The sequence below is a fragment of the Ursus americanus genome, chromosome 5 (assembly GCF_024610735.1).
Source record: "Ursus americanus isolate L20-20 chromosome 5, mUrsAme1.1.p, whole genome shotgun sequence".
NCBI lineage: Eukaryota > Metazoa > Chordata > Mammalia > Carnivora > Ursidae > Ursus > Ursus americanus.
In genome coordinates this window covers 46,396,299-46,415,078 of record NC_142131.1, presented here as the reverse complement: position 1 = coordinate 46,415,078, position 18,780 = coordinate 46,396,299, and the positions used below count along the sequence as shown (strand labels likewise).

The window sequence follows — 18,780 nt, the reverse complement described above, 5'->3', positions numbered from 1 at the left end:
CACAATCCAGAACCACTAAATGTGAGGACTTTTTAGAATTAGAAGGAATTGTAAGAATCACCTACTTTACCTCCCTGATCAAAGCTGAAATTTTCTTTAGAATTCAAAAATGCTTAATCTGCACTTCCTCATATTGGAATGAGTTCTGCCATCTGGAACTACACAGATCACATAGTATCTTCCGCTTCCAGGCTAATGCCCTTCACATGATGAATCCAATGGCAACATCACTCCTAAGTCTATCTTTACTCAAGCTTATATTTTCTACTACGATCAACCAACCTTCTGCTATGTGTTTTCTAGACCCCACTTTATCAAGGTCAGTCTTCTTTAGACAGGCCTCAATTAATTCAAATTTCTCTTATATAGGGCAGCCAACCTTGAACACAATATTCCACTGTTTTATAATATTGACTTTAGAGCTGACTAAAAATCCCAAGGTGATTTTCGCACGAGCTTCTGTTTGGCATAATAGCTTGAGGCAAGAAGGTCAATGGTGTAATGTTATTCTCAAACATAAGGTCTCTTGTTTTTTGTTACCTCATAAAAATACATTATACATCATCATTCCCCACTGGGCGCATTCATCACTTATTAATGACCAATGCCTGATGCATTTTTACTGGCTTTTCAAATGTAATTTGAGGTAAATAATTGGCACATAATTTATTTGTGGGAAAATGTCATGGGAACGTCTGTTGTGGACATAAAAACTCACAAGGTCAGTAACAGTACTGACTGAGGATCAGTCATCTTTTAACAATTAAAAAAAAATTGAACACTGAATTTACCACTTTCCCAGATGGATTTCATCATTTTTATTCCTTTCTGTAAGATAGGTATCTGACAGAAGCATATTACATTTTGGATATTTATGGGAGTTGGGGTGTAAAGCTAATTTTAAAAATGGCAAATCCACTCAAGAAACAACACCTTCCAGTTTGTGAAAGTCACTCTATAATTTTTTTAAACAAAGTGACGGTGTTTAGCAATTAGGGTGGAGGATTTTTCAAATATATAACTTGGTGGTGATCAGGATGGTTTATTCAGAAAGCATCTACTGAAGAGTTCCCCTTCCTACATCCAACAACCGGGTCTGAAACAACTGACTGTAACATGAAGGCTTCCATTTTCCTTCCCTTCATGTGTGTGGCCATGTTTTCAGGTAAGAAAAGTTACGTTCAATGACTTTCCTTCCAACTCTCAAGGAATGAGAAATGTTGAGTGACTTAGTAATACTTTGACAGAAAGTGTTAAATGACAAATGTCCATCAGACAGAGAAAAGGAAGGGGGTCGTTTCAGGCAGCATAAATACAGACCGAAGGCATAAAAGTAAGGACAAGGTGAGATAACAGTGAATAGTCTGGAGCAGCTGAAGAGAAGCAGAGGCAGGGGAATGGGAAAAGCAACACATTACACTGGAAAGAAAATGAAATCTAAAAGGATTATGAGAGTTTGTGAATATTTTCAAGCTCATGTTCCATAAAAAATATAGTTTTGCGTGATGATCTAGGGCTATGTGGTCACAGAGCAATAGGTTCAAACCGTGGCTTTTCAATTTTCTATTTATGTCATTGGAGGCAACTCACTTAATTTTTTAGCCCCAGTTTTCTCATTTGTAAAATGAACATAACTATGCATTCCGAGAGGCTGTCGTAAGAGTCATGGATGCACCCACATTAGCTACCATTACCTGAGTTCTCCAGTGCCTGTCACTCATCTTGCCTCTCTCCGTTCCTTACCCCAATCCTGTCAGGTGGGTTGTTTTCAACGATGAAATTTCCAGCTAGGGCTATAAGTTTCTCTAGATGATAAATGACACAGACATTCTATATTTTTATAATATATATGTTGGAGAAAATAGATTTATGATACATATATTTATTATGATTATATGTTTCAGAGAAAAAAATGCATACAGATAAAATCTCTTCCTAGAACACAGATGTTCCATAATGGCACGTACTGGATCTCTTTTGAACTTGAGTGCCTTGCTGGATGACATTTCGTAGGTACTGAGCAGGCATTTGTTGATGGAAGAAAGTACAGGAATGCCCGATGCAGTGGGTCTATGGATTTGGAGTGTGAAGAGAAAAGAGGAATCAGGAATGCCTGTTACAGTAGAAAGCAATGCCAAGAGGGTATTTAGTTTGTAAAATCAGAAGAGAAAAATACAAAACGAAAACTGAAGATAATTATTTTGCAAAAGTTTAACTTTAAAAAACCAATGGTTAAACCACATTCTGATATTTTAATTCTCTTTTTTACTCAAAAATTTCAGCCCTGTTTTTATTTTTATAAACTTGGCTATGTGAGCAATGCTATATTCACCGCATTTTCATTAAATCATTGTTTGTACTGGTAAAAGAGGTGAAATACAATAGCTACTCGTTGCTACAAGACCATTTAAATAAATTATGGTAAATTTAACAAATGAAATAGTATGTGGCCCTTCGGGAAAATAATAAAGGTGCTCTATAGGTACTGATATAGAGAAAGCTCACTGCACTGCCGAGGGAGACAATGAGGAGAGCGGTGTATGATGTGCTAGTAATTGTGTGGAAAGTATATCCCCTTATATCTGTAGATACATAGAACATCTCTGGAATAATTCAGAAAAACCTAGTAAATGTAATTGTGTCCAAGGAGGTTTGGACAGGAAAGGAAGAGAAAGTTATTTTAAAGTATTTACCCTTTTGTATCTTTGAAATTAAATGTAATTTGCTTGTATGACCTATTAAAAAAAACCCAAATATAATTAACAAAGAAAATAGATTAGCTGATCTAGTTTTTACCATTTCATCCACATCTTTATTCTAATTGATTTGTTCTCAAAGTTAGTGCCTCTTAAGGAACACTGTTTGGTTCCTATAACTCATGCATATACTCAACTCTCTGCTGAAAATAATTAATTTCTTATCATTTTTCTGGCTATCGCCTATCCTTCTTATGTGTCACCTCCTCCAGGAAGGAGAGATGATGCTGTACTATCTGCTAACTTGACTCTGGGTCTATTGTCTAATTTACTTCTCTTATTACAGCATTGATCATACAACTATGAATATCTGTTTGCTTGTTTGCACCTACTATTAGACTTTTCAGCTTCTTGGGGGCAGAATAACAATGTTTATTCATGGCTGTGTGTCTAGATCTTACTATACTTCTGGCATAGTAATGGATTCTTCAAATATACTTTTTGGTAAATCGAAAGGATGGCTAGATCCTACCCACAGACCCCACCCACACGACACCACAGTTAGTAGCCAGGTTACCGAGTGCCAAGCTCCTGAGCCCGGGTAAGACCTTAACCACCAGCAATATAGTATACCATAGCATGCTCAATGGATAAAAATTAATGAGGCATTTGATTTTAGTTAAATTTACCTGAAGGCGCAAGTGTGTATACTTGTGGAAATACAAAGCAAGCCAGTTGCAAACGCAAGTGAAACTCCAGGTAAAGACTAGAACCATCCACACTGAAGTGATTTCAGGTTATAGAAATTGAAAAAATTACCAAGGATGTCTGTGAAGAAAAACAATGCAAGCCTGAAGACAACTTTTGAGGAAACCCCAAATTGAGAAAGTGAGCAGAAAAGGATAGTCATTAAACAGAAAAGGTGAGGAAGCCAAAAAGGAACACTTGTCCCAAACCAAGAACAAGAAACATAAGACCCAAAAGAATTCCATTGCACTCAACAGCTAGAAAGTTGTTCCATTTGCTTAGGGATAGTTATCTAAACCCTGCTTATTTTGGAATAGAATTTGAATAAATCTTATATACATGTATATGTGTGTATATACATGATATATATACGTATATAATAATGGATAAACTTCCAAAACCAGTTTGAGAAACAGAGTAGATGAGTTATGAAACTTAGGTATTAAGAAATAGTCACAAAAAATAAAAAAGAAATAGTCACCTAATATCTACCATCTCCTTCAGTAGTTTGAGCACAAAAGAAGGAAACAAATAACCACCAGCGAGTAGGACTGATTGATTAATGCTATGGCCCTTATGGAAAATGGTGGACATAAAGCTGATGTTCTGAAGAGGAACGAAAACCACTGCCTTTGGAACAGGGCAGGGTCGGGGGGTGGGGAGGAAGAAAACACCTACAGAAAGCATATGTGGAGATGGAGAAGAGAATAAGGAAGGAAGGCTCATGCCTGGCAGGTTTTATGTCTGGAAAATTGATGACAACATCTTCTGTAGCATGAGGTTGAGAATACAGGAAAGTGTTCGGTGATGTAGAGAAAGTCTATAATAGTCATAACTCTAGTCTGTTTGATTAGTCTGGAAATCATTAAAAGAAATTTGTAGTATGAAGCGTGAATAATTCAGCTCAAGTAATTCAGACTCTGATTTAGAAATGGGGCAGGCTGGTTTCGCCCCATGACTTTTAGAAACTATGTAGTACAGTCAAGAAAAAAATGGAGGAACCAAAACATTAAGGTTATGAGAAGTTATGCAAAGCTTCTGTCTTGAGGTTTGATGAAAAACAAATCAAAGAAGCGTGCAATACATACTACATCTGGGGATGAATGCTGTTAATTTTAAATTCTCAAAGTTAAATAACTTTATTTTATTTTTGTGCTTATGGTATCATTCCAGAATCTTCAACCCAGATTTTGAAAACAAGTGTTTTTAAGCCACAAGAGGGTCCAGAACCTGCATTTATTCAAGAGAGAAAAAATGAAGCTAACCATCAAGGAGAACAACGGGAATCTAATCAGCAAGGAGGTAGCAACACACAAGGAAAACAAACAATATTTAGCCTGCAAGGACGACCAGGGTATTATAACCAGCCAGGGAAACCAGGGAATTTTAATCAGCAAGAAAGGCCAGGAGTTCTTAATCAGCCTGGGAGTCTGCAAGGGAATTCAGGAGACTCTGATCCAAAAGGGAATGCAGAAGCTTCTAATGAACAAGGAAAACCAGGATCTTCTAGCCAGCAAGGGTGCCCAGGGTCCTCCAGCCAGCAAGGGTGTCCAGGGTCATCTGGCCAGCAAGGGAAGCCAGGATCATCTGGCCAGCAAGGGGGGTCAGGGTCACCCAGCCAGCAAGGGAAGCCAGGGTCATCTGGCCAGCACGGAGGTTCAGGGTCATCTGGCCAGCAAGGGGGTTCAGGGTCATCTAGCCAGCACGGGGGTTCAGGGTCATCTGGCCAGCAAGGGGGGTCAGGGTCACCTAGCCAGCAGAGAAGACCAGGATGGTCTAGCCAACAAGGGAAATCATGGTCTTTTTACGATCAAGAAGAAAGAAAAAATGTAGGCAACCCTTTGAATGCCAATATAATGGAGCTTCAGGTTAGTGTTCATCTCTTTGTTTTTTTTCCCTTTCTTAACTTACCTCAGCCATTCTATTTTCCAAGACTTGAAATAGTTAAAAGAATATACTGTACTAATTACAGATATGAGTGAGGAATGATAAATGTGAGGTAAACAATGAAGTTCCCATTAAGATCGTGAGATTTGAGGAGTTGTTCTACAAAACTGTTTTGGATGTAGTAAGTTGAGTGCCCAGGATCATTGTTAAATGGAAATAGGAGGCTGGCAGTTGGGAGAGAGAGAGACTGGCAAGTGAAGGCAAAGCACAGCAGGACTCAGGGAACACAAGAGTCATGGACGTGCAGCTGTTTGCACTGATGTCTCCCAAACATCATCTATTCACTCATTTGACAAGCAGTTCAAGAGAACTTACTATATGCATGTCTTGTTCTAGAATCTGGGGACACAGACTCCTATTGAAGATCCTCACAATCTCTGCTTGACATTCTCTCTCTCTGCCCCCCGTCTCACTCTCGTGCATGCTCTTTCTCTCTCTCAAATAAATAAATAAATCTTTAAAAAAAAAATATGACCACATACGTTATTTGCCAGAATGACTTTTCCATAATTATTGTTTTCTCAGGCAGGGGAAGACTTGCTTACAAAGAATTAAAGTGGGGGCGGTCTGATATGTAATAAGAGCAGGGCTCTGGAGTCACATAATTCAGGGTTTGCAACCCAGCTTGGGTATTTAATCCATATCTTGTCTGGGGCTTGTCACTTAAATATACCGTATGCCTGAGATTATGCAATAGAGCAAAACTGACTCTTTTTTCAGTATTGTTATGTAGTTTAAAATAAAAGGATTAACAATGATTGGTTTGGTGCAATGCTTAATCAATAATTAGAAATAACTCTTTAATTACAATCTCAGAATTCAACTGAGTTCCCTTTATTTGCCTATTGCTCTTTCATATTACTGCAGACTGGCAAAACCAGCAGCAAGACCCCAGCTGGAAATACAAAATGTCCATCTATCTATAAGCCAGTCTGTGGTTCTGATGGAAAAACCTACGGGAACCGCTGTGTATTCAATGAAGCCAAAAGGTAAGATGACCCTTTGTGTCTTTGTATCAGGAAGTATTATTCTGATCCAAAGGGAGTAAAAGAACATTTTCCTCTGTGTCTCTGTAGTTTTCTCTCAATATGCTTTGGGTGTTTGTCCAAAGGAAACGTGAACGGTACTTAACCCTTAAACAGTAAATTCAGGCATTTTCTGAGAGAATGTGATACATTCAGCTTTTTAAGTAGGAATAAATTTATTATTGAATCATTCGTTTACCAAATATGTATTAAACTTTCACTATATACCAAGCATTGCTCGTGTGGAGGTAGAGGCGTGAGCAAAACACACAAAATTGCTTCCTGCTTCCATGGAGCTTTTCTTTTTGCAGTTGAAGACAGGAAGCAAAATGTATCAGAAGATAAATAGGACTGCGAATCCCATAGATTACTTAATCTTGACTATTAAAATGTATTTTAAATTTAAATAACAGTATTAGAGATTGGATTTGGTGAGCTAGGCAAACATTTAAGAGTTGCACGCTTGTCCGTCCACAAGAAAAACGATAATTATAAAGCAGCTTAAAATGAGAACACCTGGCTAAGAAAGAGTTACATGCCTCAGCTTTCAAAATTAATGAATGTTCAGCTATAAAGGTAGTAATGAGGTAAAAATTATACCTCTCTTGTTTTTGATATTGAAGTACGTATTAAAGGCTCAATAAATCGTTCCTGCAGAAATAAATAAATGTTAAAGGTAAGTGTGCCCTATAGCCATAAAAGTTTGAGTGGGAAGAAACACAAGACAACTGTTATCTCATTTTCTGCATCAGACACCTAGCCCAGGGTCTATGAAGGACCAGCACGAAGTCACAATTTCTCAAAGCACTCAGTGTGAAACAGGCGAGCCAAAGCTTAGACCTGCTCTTTCCCGTGTGATTTTTAAATAATCTCATTTTCTCTCTGTGTTGGTGCCGCAATTTCTTGATCCTTAATTTCTTTCATTAACTTGTTTTCAGGAAGAGTAATGGAAAACTAAATCTGAACCATGAAGGGAAATGCTAAGCACTGACAGCAACCAAATTACCTGGAACCTCAAAATCTACTTTCTTTTAAGCAGTGGACATCCTCGGGCATTCCACTGAGGTCAGCAAGAGTCTTACTGGTAGGATGGATCCTACATTATTTTCAAGTTTGTTCCACTATAAATAAAGTCAGCGCCAGAGTTGCTTTTGATTTCTGGGATCATTTATTTTCTAAACTTTCCCCAACTCGTGCATACAGAACATGGATTGGTTTATGCCTAACACAGGGATTAGGGTGAGAAAAATAGGTGAAAAATTTTTTTAAATAATCACAAGTTTTGAACTTTACATCAAAAACCAGGGATGTACTGTATGGTGAATAACATAATATAATAAAAATATTATTATGGAAAAATAAAAAATAAATAAATAAAACAACCACAAGTTTTACTTCTAGTTCAGTGTTTATGAACACTTCAAAAAATTAATGGCACTGATTTTCAAGGGATAGAGATAGAAATTTTAACCAGAGTCCCCTTAGGTAAGAAATGGTCCAGGATTAAGTAAATATATTTAGCTGCCTAGATTATATCCCCCTTGACTTATTTATGAATGGTACTGTCTTCCCTATGACATCACTACTCCCTGATTAAGTCTCTTGAGGATAGTCGAAATTACAGATATACTAGAAAAATCCCAAAGACTGGAAGAGACTTCAATGCGATCCATTGTTCTACATTATTCCTATCACCATTGTCCTGAAGAGTCACAGTCCCTAGACTGCCACCTGAAGATTACCTTGTACAGTATCAACTCTACCTCTTGGAACCAGCTAAAGCTTTGTATTTCTCAGGGCTGCTTAGTGAGAGCTACCTGGGAGGGAATGACAGTCCAGGCTGGGTAGGGTAGAGAGGCAAGCTGTTGTACAAGGCCTAAAGGCTTGGCACAGCTGATGAGAGGTGAATGAACCAGCTCCAGAAAATTTCCTTCCCAGTAAGAGGACATAGGAAGATAAGGTCAGAAAGACACAGGGGTAGGGAAGGGAAGGAGAATAGGAAAAGTCCTTCCGTACCATATGCAGAAGAAAGGGGACAAAAATTTTCAGGCAAGTAAATAATATGAACAAAGGCCTTGACCCATAAGGGCCATGGGTTATGTGATATGGTACATCTTTTCTGGGATCTGACAGTGCTTATAGAAGCACCAGAAAATTCAGGCCAGGGCCAGTTGTGTGACCAATTTTAATGATATTTAAATAATTTTTATTTCCTTCTAGAGGCCCTGGAAAAAACGAGAGCATTCTGAGCAGGAGTGAAATGAGTAAATTCCCACTAATAAATATGTTTAAATTAATTCTTACGTAACACTAGAAGCACCATACAGTGTTTCAAAAGAACAAACTGATTTACATAAAATGACATTAAAATAAGCTCAGCAGATATAAAGTAAATAAAGCTCATTGCAGAGCAGTTTATAAAATGTTTCTATTAAATACAAAGCTCTGGTTTGGAACAGTGGGAAATGGTTGGAATGAAGTCCCAGAGGCAATTCTATGTCCCTAGTTCTGTTACCCCCAACTGGAGCTGCAGATTTATCTTGGTTACTTCTAAAAATGCCCCCCCCACACAAATACCAATGCCCAGGGTCTAATGTAGAACAATTGAATCACCATCTCAGGGAAGGAACCCAGATATTATTATAAAGCTCCTCAGGTGATTCTCATATCTAGCAATGTTTTAAAATACTGAGATTCTGGCCATATTTAGTGATTACAGATTCTAGAATTCTTGTTTTCTTGCCCTAGTTTTTCGGAGCCTATCCAACTCCCTTGCTTGGACAGATTGTACATAGCTTATCTATCATAGGATCTATAACTAACTACACATTATTCCCCCCCCCCCCATTCACTTGTGCCTATCGGATCAAATGGTCCCCTACTCTGTGCCACATGAATAGCTTTGACGCTATGTGTAGAAGGCAAGTTCTCAGAATCTGGGTAGAATGAAAGGTACTCCAGTGCCTTACCTTTAGTATTTCTCTTATGTCTAGTTTCTTACACAGAGATCTTTAGAGGAGATTTCTCAACATAGTGCAGCTAGCTGAGGTGGCAAGAGCGACAAGACAAGCACAGTCGTCCTTTACCCTTTCTTCTTACTAGCGAGGCAATCTGTGGTAGGTTTTGGTGGCTTTTTATATAAGATGGCTTTCCTAATCAACAATAGCCAAACTATGGAAAGAGCCCAAATGTCCATCAACAGATGAACGGAGAAAGAAGTTGTGGTCTATGTACACAACAGAATATTACTCAGCCATCAAAAAGAATGAAATCTTGCCATTTGCAACAACGTGGATGGATCTACAGTGTATTAAGCTAAACGAAATCAGTCAGTCAGAAAAAGACAAATACATTATTATTTCATTCATATGTGGAATTTAAGAAATAAAACACATGGGGGCACCTGGGTGGCTCAGTCGTTAAGCATCTGCCTTCGGCTCAGGGCGTGATCCCGGCGTTCTGGGATCGAGCCCCACATCAGACTCCTCTGCTAGAAGCCTGCTTCTTCCTCTCCCACTCCCCCTGCCTGTGTTCCCTTTCTCTCTGGCTGTCTCTCTCTCTGTCAAATAAATAAATAAAATCTGGAAGGAAGGAAGGAAGGAAGGAAGGAAGGAAGGAAGGAAGGAAGGAAGGAAGGAAGGAAGGAAGAAGAAAGAAAGAAAGAAAGAAAGAAAGAAAGAAAGAAAGAAAGAAAGAAAGAAAGAAAGAAAGAAAGAAAGAAAGAAAATACATGAACGTAGGGAGGAAAAAAAAGAAAGGGAGACTCAACTATAGTGAACAAACTGAGTGTTGCTTGAAGGGAGGTGGGTAGGGGATGGGCTAAATGGGTGATGGGGTTAAGGAGGGCACTTGTGATGAGCACTGGGTGTTGTATGTAAGTGATGAATCAGCAAATTCTACTCCTTGATCTTTGCCCAAGACATCTTTCCCCCGCCTTAGGAAAGAGAGAGAGAGAAAGAGCAAGTGCTTGCACGGAGGGGCAGAGGGAGAAGGAGAGAGAATCCCAAGCAAGCTCCAAACTCAGAGCAGAGCCCAATATGGGGCTTGATCTCACAACCCTGATATTATGACCTGAGCCAAAATCAAGAGCCAGATGCTTAACCAAGTGAGCCTCCTAGGTGCCCCCTGAGAGAGCTTTCAAAGCCTGGTATGTAGCACCAAATCCCTTTGGTTTCTTCTGAGATGGGTGGTGAACTGGAGGAATTCAGTCTTTCATGAAATACTGGTAAACGTGAACTTCTCTTATTCTCTTTTCAACAGTATGAGGTTTAAAACACAAACACACACATTATTCAGTGACCCAGGGGAAGTTCAGGTATCAGTCTCAGTTGGTGTTTTACATGTTTAGCAAAATTCAGGCAACTTGCTGTTATTGCCCAAAATGGTGGGTTTCTTTGCCCACAATTTATGGGGCAGTGGCACTGGGCAGACTGCAAACTGTTCTTCTCGTTTTTTTCCTTCCTTTTCCCTTAATATCTCTATTATTTTAAAGATACAGTCTTCTTATCTTCCCTCTGAAGCAAGTTGAATAATATATTCATTTTTTTCTTCCTGAAACTTTCAACTCACACATGTAACGTCCCTTGTGCTGGAGAATTTTTTAAAAAAAGAAAACAAAAAGGCATGTGGCCAGCTGGGATTCGCAGGCCACCTCTCCTGCTCTTAATCTCTGCTGATGAGAACATACAAGAGGAGAAGACTGTTGGCGGGGGGCGGGGGGGGGGGAGGCATGCAGGGTTTCACAGTAATTTCAACTGTAGTCTCCTTTTTCCTCAAATGTCCTGCATCAGAAGAACGGACCTGCCACAGAAGACTCTGATGGTGCCTATGTCAATAATTCAAAAAGTTGCTCTAAGAATAATATTCACTTAACTAGAATAATGGAGGGCTTTCTTCACTCACCAGATTTTGTGTTCTTACATTAAACTGGAGTTGAATGGTGTTACTCTCAAAGTTTCCTGTCTGAGTGCTAGCTTTTCCCACTGCTGGTAAAAAGGCAAATTACATTAGGGTGGCAAAGGTAAGCCTAACCCTCAACTGTGAATGCAAACTGCCTTCATATTTTACCCCTTACATCTAAGACATAGGAACTGTTACTCCCTCCTTTAAAATAAAGAAGTTGTATGTTAGAATATCGAAACATTGTGTCAAGATCACTCAGTGGTATATGAGAATTGAAAGCAAATCTTTCAACTGTCAAACTCCAGAAATCAGATGGTGAAGGAGGTTAGTTAATTAGGGAGACAATGAGTGATTAAATCTTACCCTTCTTCAAAGCCTGCAGCGTCACCCACTTACTTAAGACATTGCCCCATAGTCTCAATCTCATTTCTGTGAGTCTTCTTTTTTTTTTCCAGGTTTATTGAGATGAAATTGACATACAACATTCTGCAAATTACGGCTGTACAATGTGATGCTTGGATGCACATATATATTGAGGAAGAATTAACACAGTGAGTTGGTCTCCCGTACCTACTATCCTTTAGGCTAGGTTCCAAAGCTGGCTACGCAGATACCCATCTGGGAGTTTTTCAAACATACCATTACCCAGGCTTCGTGTACAAACAGCTGATTCACAGTCTTGGTGGTGAGAGCAGACACGGACCAAAATTCTCCAGCTCATACCAATTCCTGGCTGGGAATTTGCACCATAGTTTTACAAGATGCTCCCAGTGGGAGAAACTGGCTCGAGGACGCAGGAGAACTCTGTGTCATTTCTTACAACTGTATCGAACCTATAATTATCTCAAACTAAAAAGTTGAAATTTGAACTTTAAGGAGAGTTTCAATCTAAAACAATCTTTGAATGAGTCTCTGTGCTCTAGTGTGGCAAATTGCTAAGGGTCTAGGCCTGTATCTAAGTACACTTCACAAAATGATCTTCTTGGCTGGCTTTGATTCTCTTGTCCTTTCCAACTCAATAGCTTGGAAAGCTTACATATATTTTCCCTATCTTAGGATCTATAGTTACTCGGATTACCCTTTCCCATCTCATCAGACGGGATTCTGTACTCATCAGATCAAATCGTCCCAAGCCTCCTGCTGAGAGAACAACCGGGACGTCTTTACCACACAGGGCACACGATACCCCCGCGTCTTATCAGTGGCGGATCATGTGTTTGGCACCATCCGGCTCCTCACCGCGAGGCCGGGAAAGGAGGCGGTTCTTCCGGTGGGCGTGGCTGAGAAAGACCGAGGAGCCGCACAGACGCAGTCAAGCCGGAGCTGAACGCCGCGCTCTCTCCGCAGCCTTCTCTGTCTCAGCTCAGTGAGGACGACACCACAAAGGTAGCCCTGGCGCGGAGCATCGCTCTTAGGCCTGCCCCGGGTCACTCCTTCCGGAAATAACCGTTTCTATGCTCTGTGGAAAAACCGGGACTCCAAGGTGCCTCTTTCCTTCAAGGCCTCGAGGCTCCTTGCGGGCTGTGGCAAGCCTGGCCTCACGCGCCGCTCCTTCTTCAGTGTGCTGAGAGGATTTAATCCTGGGATTGCTCTCACATCTCTGGGACGCCTTTGGTTCACATCTGTGTCCTGTTGAATCTGAGAGCCGGGGGGAAAAATGAGAATACATGGTCTACCTTAATTAGCCATCTAGGAATTAATTAATTAACTAATTCGGACTCTAGGGGCTTGGACTTTGCCAGTCTAAAACCCTCGTCTGGAAATAGGAAATTTGTCCATGTGCCATCTGTTAGAAACATGCCGAAATTTCTTTCCACAGACTTGAAAAAATGTCTCTCCTCTCATCACGGATCAAAGCTATTTTCATCATTGTCTTGGTGTTTCCTCTTTATTCTGGTAAGTTTTCCAGTTCGAGGTGAAATATTTCCAGTCCAAAGAGAAATATATCTTAGAACATGCAGGAAGCCACTGGGGTAATCCAGGAGGGAGGAGCTCCTTTGCAGCCTCTAAACTGATAAAGTGATAAGAGGCATAGTACAAGTGTCTTTTCAGCCTTTTTTTTTTTTAAGCTTTTATTTATTTATTTGACAGCGATAGAGACAGCCAGCGAGAGAGGGAACACAAGCAGGGGGAGTGGGAGAGGAAGAAGCAGGCTCATAGCGGAGGAGCCTGATGTGGGGCTCGATCCCATAACGCCGGGATCACGCCCTGAGCCGAAGGCAGACGCTTAACCGCTGTGCCACCCAGGCGCCCCTCAGCTTTCTTTTTTTAAGATTTATTTATTTATTTTGAGAGAGAGAGACAGAGCATGCCTGAGCTGGGGGGAGGGGCAGAGGGGAAAGGAGAGAGACTCTTAAGCAGACTCCCAGCTGAACGGGGAGACCGACACGGGGCTCAATCCCAGGACCCTAAGATCATGGCCTGAGCCGAAATCAAGAGTCAGCTGCTTAACTGACTGAGCCACCCAGGCGCCCCACAGTTGTCTTTTTAAAATTGCATCAGTGGATTGCTTTTTCTCACTTCCTTTTTCAACGAGTGGAGACAGAATAGTGGGTTAGAATGGGCAGCAGAACTTGGCTCTTTGTCCATCTGTGACTAAAAACATGACCTAAATCCTTTTTTTTGTTTTTCCTTTTTGGAGGTCAAGTCCATTGTTGTTAAATACAAACCGTGAGGAGGAACGATCTCTTCTGGTTCTGCTGTTGGTTAATATTCTGGCTTCTTGATCACCCACTGAGGTCCCGAAGACAGGCCTTTGTTTAAGGAGAGACACATTGACTCCTCTGGTGAAGGTTATCTTTCTTAGAGCTGAAGGCCGACCATGAATTTCAGAATAAGGCATCTGTGTTGTACTGGGTAGATGCACACATTTAGACCAGGGTACTGATTCTTTAAGTACTAACTGATTTCTTCATATGTAAGTGACATGCTCTACAGCATGGTCTTCTCAGTTTTGGATGTCTCAGCTACAAAAAAAGGAGAAAAAAATGCTATATCCAAAGTAGGATGTTAGGGATTATTAAAAATTATACATCAAATTATTTTTCACGGAGTGAGAGTAATTGGGATTTTGAAAATCCTAATTATTAAAAATATTTCCAAATTTGATAGCACTCAGTGAATTTTTCATTTTGCTAATGACACAAAGGCTCACCTCATTACTTGCAGGGTGTTGAGGAGCAATTCCCATAGGGTTCTGCTATTAAGAGATGGGTTCTGTTCACCAGAAAGACCATTCTTCCTACTCCTCCCCAACCCGCTCCTCTTTGTCTCTCTTCTTCTCCCTCATCCCCCCACCTCCTCCTTCTTCTCCTTCTTCCTTCTTTTCTCTCCTCCTTCTTCTCCTCCTCTTCCTCTTCTTCTTCACTTTTAATGATTTCATCTGTTTGTTGGTTGCAGAAACATCTTTCGCACCTCTGACTGAAGTCGGACCTGTGGTAAGTCAATAATGGTGAAGTTGTAAAAAATAAAATACTTGGTTTATTTTATTGTAAATTTTAGCAACAAAATCCGTCAAACAAATGTCCAACAGAGATATCTTTCAAAAATTAAAACAAAACAGTGTTATTTTTACACTAAAGTCAAGAAATAGAAACATAGCAGCCACATAAAACCGTTTGCTATTATCTAGAAAATATAAAAATATACATATCCCATTACACAAAAATGCAGTTAAAGGGCACAAATATGTCATTCGAGCATCTGAGAGAGGTCAAATGGTGTTTACAGTAGAAGTGTTCATTTTAGCAAAACAAAAGGAAAAATGAACCAACCAAAATATACACTTTAAGGGTGGATCAAATATGATAATTTCCATATATACACAGAGAGGTGAAAATTAAAGTACATATTTAAGTATCTGAATAAACAGAGTCACAGAGGAATTTCAGAAGCAGATGATAAAAGCATGCACACATATTGTTTATGGAAATTACCAACACTGTCAACACTAAACAAATTGCATTTTTATCTGTATGTTTTACACAGACACACACACATACATAGTGAAATTATCAAGAAAGGTAAGGGAATGATAAATAGAAAAACTTCAGCTTCCAGAGTTTGGAAGAGAAAGATGTGAAGGTAAGTGAGGATGGTGGTCACTAAATTAGAAGAACACAGTCAGCCAGTTCTGTGATCTTCTGAGAAAGTAATAGCAGGTTTGTAAAGACATTTTAATAATATCTTATTTTCTAAGGGGCATATGTGTTCTGTTTTCTAGATGTGAGTGTTATAGATGTTACCGTTTAAAACTACATATAGACTATATTTTTCCAGTTTTGACGCATAGCATTTCATATGAAGATTAGAGAAAATTCTAGAGTTTCATTTCCTGATGAATTTTGTTGTATCTCTCTGTTGAGATGCCGAACTGTGCACGATTTTCACCTGGGCGAGGTGATTGCACCAGAGAATGGGATCCAGTCTGTGCAAGTGATGGTGTAACGTATGGCAACACATGTATTTTCTGCAGGGAAAAGGGGTAAGCACACAATAGTCAATTTTTGCTCTTCAAAAGTATGAAGAAACCATCACAAAGTGATGGCAAAATCCGTGTTGCTGATAACCTGGGCACAACATCTATAGACGGTAACTGTAAGATGTCTGTAAAAAATTAGGGGCCACACTTGTACCTTTTCCCAAAGTTCCTGTTTCTGAAAGTCATTTTGTATTTGAGCTCTCACTATAATTTTGCTTGATACTGAGCAAAGGCAGAAATCAATTCATTGAACTGTATTGTGAATTACTAGGGGCAGACTAGCAACCAGTATGATGTAATGCCTGAGCCCTGGTGCAGAATGATAGATCTCTGTGGTGGCCATGATCCTGAACCCTGCAGACCTCTCCTTACAGAGGGCATACTCATGCATGAACCTGAACTGATGTTTGCAATTTGAAATCCATCATAATGGGCCCATTCGTGCTAGAAAGGAATTCCTCTAATGGTCCTTGTCTCATAGCCTCCGTGACAGTCTCCAGATAGCCTCCATGGACAGCAGGGCATTCTCAAGCATTCTGACCAAATCTCTCCTCCCGTCCCCTTCACTCTGAGGAGTTTGCCGTCTAGCACTCTGGCCAGCCTTCCCACCTCCCTCCTCATTTTCTCTCACAGGTGTTTCCTTTCACAAATCTTTGCACATTCAATCCCCCCAATTGGCGTCTGTTTCCAGAGAACCATTAAGACCATCTCCAGTATCTCTTCTCTCAGATTGGGGTGCATCCCAAGACTGAGTCAGAACTCAGCACGTAGGAAGAGTCAAGTAGCCTGATAGGGGACAAGTACGGGCACGAGGACATGAGCCACACCCTAAGAGCAAGCTGAGCCCAAATGCTTCCAAAGTGGAGGACAGCCTCCCCACGATGTGCCACGTTCAGATCCTCCCTGTTGATATCGTCATGTTTCACATCCAAACTACATTCTCCATGCTGATTATGTATATTACTGCACCATAGAAATGGATCCAATTTGTTGCGCCAATAGTCAAATTTATAGCAGTGAATTTACTGTCTACAGTGAGATGACACAGGGAGTTTAAAAGATCACTTTTTTAAATAAAATTTTTATTTTAGAATAAATTTTGACTTCCAGAAAAAGTAAAGACATAGTACTGATTTTCCATGTCTTTTATCCAGCTTCTGCTAAGGTTACCACCTTATAGAACCCTGGTACATGTCTCAAATCTAAGAAATTAACATTGGTATATCACTATTAACTAACCTATAGAATTCATTTGATTTCACCAGTTTTTCCATTAACATCTTTCTTAACTTTTTTTTAGTATAGAACACTTTATTGCTTCCCGACAACTCTTTAATTTCCTTTTTTTTCTCTCTCTTTCTCCTGCTTTCTCTACAGGAATAACGTATATTTTTCACGTTTTGGTACTTGTTGAATATTGATTAAACTGCCCTTCAATGAATGTGTCATCACATTTTGTGGTACAGTCCACAGATGATTAGAATATTCTCAATCAGAGCCTGAAATTTATAGATGACCAGGTGCATCCTATGAACAGAAGATAAAATATAGAGCATTTAAAATTTTTTCCAACTCTGAGATTCTATGATTTCAGGACTTTTAATTCTTTATGTTCAATTATTCAATGATAATTTGAAACACTAATGTCTCGATTACATGTTTGATAACATGAAAAGTAATGTGATTTAAAATAATAAATATTTCATTCATTAAAATGTTAAATTGTTGTCATCTTTATTAAAATACCCTTTATTCTTTTTTTTTTAAAGATTTTATTTATTTATTTATTTGACAGAGCAAGAGACAGCCAGCGAGAGAGGGAACACAAGCAGGGGGAGTGGGAGAGGAAGAAGCAGGCTCCCAGTGGAGGAGCCTGATGTGGGGCTTGATCCCAGGACTCTGGGATCACGCCCTGAGCCAAAGGCAGACACTTAACAACTGAGCCACCCAGGTGCCTCTAAAATGCCCTTTCTTTAACTGGGTAGTGAGTAACGAGATATGCATACTTTGGGCAAGTATAATCAAAGCGATATATTCAGGGGCACCTGGGTGGCTCAGTTGGTTAAGCGTCTGCCTTTGGCTCAGGTCATGATCCTGGAGTCCCAGGATTGAGCCCCACATCGGGCTCCCTGCTCAGCAGGGAGTCTGCTTCTCCCTCTGCCCCTTACCCTGCTTGTGTTCTCTCTCTTGTTCTCTCTGTCTCTCTCTCAAATAAATAAATAAAATCTTTAAAAAAAAAAGATTTAAAAAAAAGAAAGACAAACTAAATTCAAAGTGTTATAGTCAGAGGTGAACAAGTAATATGTTACTGGGGTGTTTAACAAAAGTACAGTTGGGTCTGTTCCATCCTAAACAAATTTTCCAAGAAAGGGGGTGTGGAAAATTGAATTCTAGAAGCACCCAAGGCTAATGTGATGATCATGAAAGCTAGGCAGTAAGAACTTAATGAAGTAGTTTATTAGTAAAAGCTTAAATTTTATAATGGAATGAACTAAAGAATGTATTCAAAGATACTGTAAGATTTCAAAGGCTTGGGAAATATTATATTATTTACTTTCTTACAAATAAGTCAAGAGGTAAATGATGTAATGCCGGGTGACACTAGGGTGGTGAAAGTCTGATGCTTTTCCATTTCTTTCCGTCTCCCAACTAACAAGAAGCAGCTTTTAGCTGAGTGGCCAAATGCTCATTTAAAGCTCAATTTTAACGACAGGAATGTAGATTGACTACTGGAAGGTAAGTATCAACCTGCCACATATAGTACATCAAGCATGCTCATTTTGGGTTAAAAAAATTTTTTTCCCATCTTTATGAAATTGTGGGATCTACGTAGGGGCTATTTCTTTGTGTAAAATCTCCAGTACTAATTCTTAATGAAAATATCCATTGGAGTATACATTTTTTTGAGTCATGCTGTAAAAAAACATTCAGCCAGTGTCATGACCTTTTTCCTTACAGAAATTTTATATGAAAAAAATGTTTT

At 39.6% G+C, this 18,780-nt stretch overlaps 2 protein-coding genes across 2 annotated transcripts; both read left to right on the top strand.

The window, feature by feature from the left end:
- The first annotated feature begins 1,116 nt into the window (after positions 1-1,116).
- MARCOL (MARCO like) lies at positions 1,117-7,548 on the top strand. The gene is made up of 4 exons (XM_087861898.1): positions 1,117-1,165; positions 4,617-5,311; positions 6,258-6,379; positions 7,354-7,548. Exons 1-4 carry the CDS (start codon positions 1,117-1,119, stop codon positions 7,397-7,399), a joined length of 912 nt encoding a protein of 303 aa, XP_087718024.1. The 3' UTR covers positions 7,400-7,548.
- Positions 7,549-12,597: 5,049 nt separating this feature from the next.
- On the top strand, positions 12,598-17,480 carry LOC148110092 (caltrin-like protein 1). Its single transcript, XM_087861897.1, has 5 exons — positions 12,598-12,703; positions 13,137-13,213; positions 14,717-14,754; positions 15,682-15,800; positions 17,175-17,480. The coding sequence occupies exons 2-5, from the start codon at positions 13,147-13,149 to the stop codon at positions 17,209-17,211; spliced, it is 261 nt and encodes an 86-aa protein (XP_087718023.1). The 5' UTR covers positions 12,598-12,703; positions 13,137-13,146; the 3' UTR covers positions 17,212-17,480.
- The last annotated feature ends 1,300 nt before the right edge of the window (positions 17,481-18,780 follow it).

Coding starts and splice junctions, on each gene's coding strand:
- MARCOL (XM_087861898.1), top strand. CDS start 1,117: ATGAAGGCTTCCATTTTCCTTCCCTTCATGTGTGTGGCCATGTTTTCA. Junction 1,166..4,616: donor GTGTGTGGCCATGTTTTCAG/GTAAGAAAAGTT, acceptor GTATCATTCCAG/AATCTTCAACCCAGATTTTG. Junction 5,312..6,257: donor CCAATATAATGGAGCTTCAG/GTTAGTGTTCAT, acceptor ATATTACTGCAG/ACTGGCAAAACCAGCAGCAA.
- LOC148110092 (XM_087861897.1), top strand. CDS start 13,147: ATGTCTCTCCTCTCATCACGGATCAAAGCTATTTTCATCATTGTCTTG. Junction 14,755..15,681: donor TGACTGAAGTCGGACCTGTG/GTAAGTCAATAA, acceptor CTCTCTGTTGAG/ATGCCGAACTGTGCACGATT. Junction 15,801..17,174: donor ATTTTCTGCAGGGAAAAGGG/GTAAGCACACAA, acceptor CTTTCTCTACAG/GAATAACGTATATTTTTCAC.